General features: G+C 38.2%; 1 protein-coding gene across 2 annotated transcripts; it reads right to left on the bottom strand.

Moving 5' to 3' along the window:
- Positions 1-344: 344 nt before the first annotated feature.
- Positions 345-2,231, bottom strand: LOC111802075. Of its 2 annotated transcripts, none has more exons than XM_023686321.1 (2): positions 2,174-2,231; positions 345-1,961 (listed from the first exon to the last, which is right to left on the bottom strand). In XM_023686321.1, exon 2 carries the CDS (start codon positions 1,941-1,943, stop codon positions 423-425), a length of 1,521 nt encoding a protein of 506 aa, XP_023542089.1. In that variant the 5' UTR covers positions 1,944-1,961; positions 2,174-2,231; the 3' UTR covers positions 345-422. The 2 variants fall into 2 exon arrangements, with proteins under 2 accessions (XP_023542089.1, XP_023542088.1); XM_023686320.1 differs by having other exon boundaries at positions 345-2,113; positions 2,184-2,216.
- Positions 2,232-2,754: the final 523 nt, after the last annotated feature.

Raw genomic sequence — 2,754 nt, 5'->3', positions numbered from 1 at the left:
TTCTCATAAGGTTCATGCATTCCGAAGTTTAACCAACTCTCAAGGTATTGCTGGAGACCCCTGACGCAATATCTATCACTCAAAAGTGTGCATAGATATGAAAATATTATTACTCAACGAAAGAATACCGATTTAAGAATTAGAAAAAGAATTGGGATCAAAATGTTCAATCTTCATTGATATTCACGACCTTTAAATAGGATACAAGATACTAAATAATATCTATCAAGAAAATATAAACTAACTAAATCCTCATAATAAAATAAAATATACTATTCAAATTCAACTGATTACGATATCTAAGATATATTTCCTAACTAATATATTCCGGAAGATTACGAATATCATATATTCCATAACTAATTTAAACTAAAATAAGTTGCACTAAATTGTGACAGCCTCCCTTAGTGCAAGCTTATTTCTCAATAACTCCGAGAGCTTCTACGAAAAACTTCAAACTTCACTTTGGCAAGTACCTTAGTAAATATGTCTGCAACTTGCTCATTAGTATGTATTTCCTGCAATTCAACATCCTGCGTTAACACGTTCTCTCGAACAAAATAATCTACGAAGAATTTCTTCCAGTTAGGCTTGCGTATGGACTTCTTAGGCACGCCACCACCTGAATAAGACACTGACACATCATGTTCAATGATTTCCTTCTTAATAAGTTCCACATCGCAGCGATTCAATTCTAATGAGAAAGAGTAATAATTCATCTCAACTTGTGCAGACTCAGCATACTCCATACACCGGTGAATTACATCACTGGTAGACTGCAAAAGCTCTTGATCTGCAGAAGCTTTATATCCTTGGTCAAGGTCCAAGTCATCCTTACTATGATCATCAAGGGCATGCTTGAGCTTTTGAGCAAGGGACTCATCTTCTTCAGCTACCCAACCATCATGCTCATCACAAGCACTGTCACCGTTGTCACTAGATGCATAGTCCTGACTTAAGAGGGTATCAAATCGATCATCCAAAAGCTGTCGAGTTCGTGGCTTATCAACATCATCCTCCACATGGTCAACATCTGCATCCTCAAAAATGTCATCGCCAAAAGATTTGTTATTAATAATATTCTGGCTTCCTGTCGCCTTCTCAGAATCCTTAGCCACACTAAACTTATTATCCATTGAACCATCCTCCCCTTCTTCACATAAATTTACCTGAACTACGAAATCCTCCTCCAAGTCCTCAACATCAGAACCAAATCGTGATAAATCATCATCATCAAGCAGTGCAGCTATTTCTGGGTCAGACTGGGGCGGAGCATCAGTAGCCGAATCCTGCGAATTGGTAGTTTGATCTAAATTCTCCAAGATGAGAAAATCGTCAGCCTCAGAGGGGAGGTAAAGACCGTCAAGATCGTCAAACGTTAGCTCGACAACTTCATTTTCGTCGAATCTCAAATCCAAGGCCGTGGAGTAAACAGAAGGGTCATCAGGGGCAATAGAATTGAAATCGGAGAAAAAGAGAGAGTCCAGATGCGAAATTTGGAGAGAATCAAACTCAGAAGCGTAAGTAGTGGAATTAGAATTTTGATCACCTGTAGAGACATCATCTTGATATACGGCTGAAGTCACGTTTGTTGGCTGGTCAAGAACCTCAGTGGTTAAGCAATATTCCCAAATTGGATCGGGAGAACTTTTATTTTCATGTACTGCATTTGCTTCTGATTCCTGCATCTTGACTCGACAATTTGGTTTAATATGGCCTGGCTTTCCGCAATGATCACACACCACTTTCGCCTGACAATCTCGTTTAAAGTGGCCTGGTTTTCCACACCTGTAACAAGCTTTAAATGGCTTCTTTGACGACTCGTCACTTCTGAATTGATTCTCATTGCTAGATGAAGGCCTTGAGTGAAAATTCTGTCTCCTTTGATCTTTGACATACAACACACCTTCTAACTTTGGGGAAAACTCGTTGCTGCTAGTCATTTGCTTAATCAAGGCTTCCTGATTGGAAAGAAGATTCTCCAATTCAATTACCGTAGGTTGATTTGCCCACCCTTGTATTGAGGAAACAAAGGGCATAAACTCTTTTCGTAATCCACGAATAAGATAACGCCGTAATCGAGCCTCACTCACTGGCTCCTCAGCATCTAATTCTGAAATTTCAGAACACAGATTTTTCACTTTCAAAAAATATTCTTCAACAGAAAAATTACCTTGAGTTACCATAGCTAGTTCATTCTCTAGAAATTGCAGTCGAGCGGTATTTTTCTTAGTGAACAACTTTTGAAGTGTATCCCATACTTGCTTTGGTGACTTTAAATCACGAACATGATCAATATACTCCTTGCTAATCAAAGTCCGCAAGGTAAACAAGGCTTTTCCGCATTTGATCTTCCATTGTTGGCGTAATTTTGCATTCTGTGGAGTATCGGCTGGAATTTCTGTGTCATCACCTTCAATTAAATCCCACAGATCTTGCCCTTGTAGATAAGCTTCCATGCACAACTTCCAATAACCATAGTTATTGCCAACCAGCTTTTCCATAACTATACCCATAGAAGCACTCCCACTATTCATCTCGTTGAGTAATAATATTAAACCGTACCAACTTGGCTCTGATACCAACTGACGCAATATCTACCACTCAAAAGTGTGCATAGATATGAAAATATTATTACTCAACGAAAGAATACCGAATTAAGAATTAGAAAAAGAATTGGGATCAAAATGTTCAATCTTCATTGATATTCACGACATTTAAATAGGATACAAGATACTAAATAATATCTACCAA

The sequence above is a fragment of the Cucurbita pepo genome, chromosome LG09 (genome assembly GCF_002806865.2).
Source record: "Cucurbita pepo subsp. pepo cultivar mu-cu-16 chromosome LG09, ASM280686v2, whole genome shotgun sequence".
NCBI classification, from domain to species: Eukaryota; Viridiplantae; Streptophyta; class Magnoliopsida; order Cucurbitales; family Cucurbitaceae; genus Cucurbita; species Cucurbita pepo.
The sequence above is the reverse complement of the archived record's forward strand: the minus strand, read 5'-3'. Positions and strand labels throughout refer to the sequence as shown.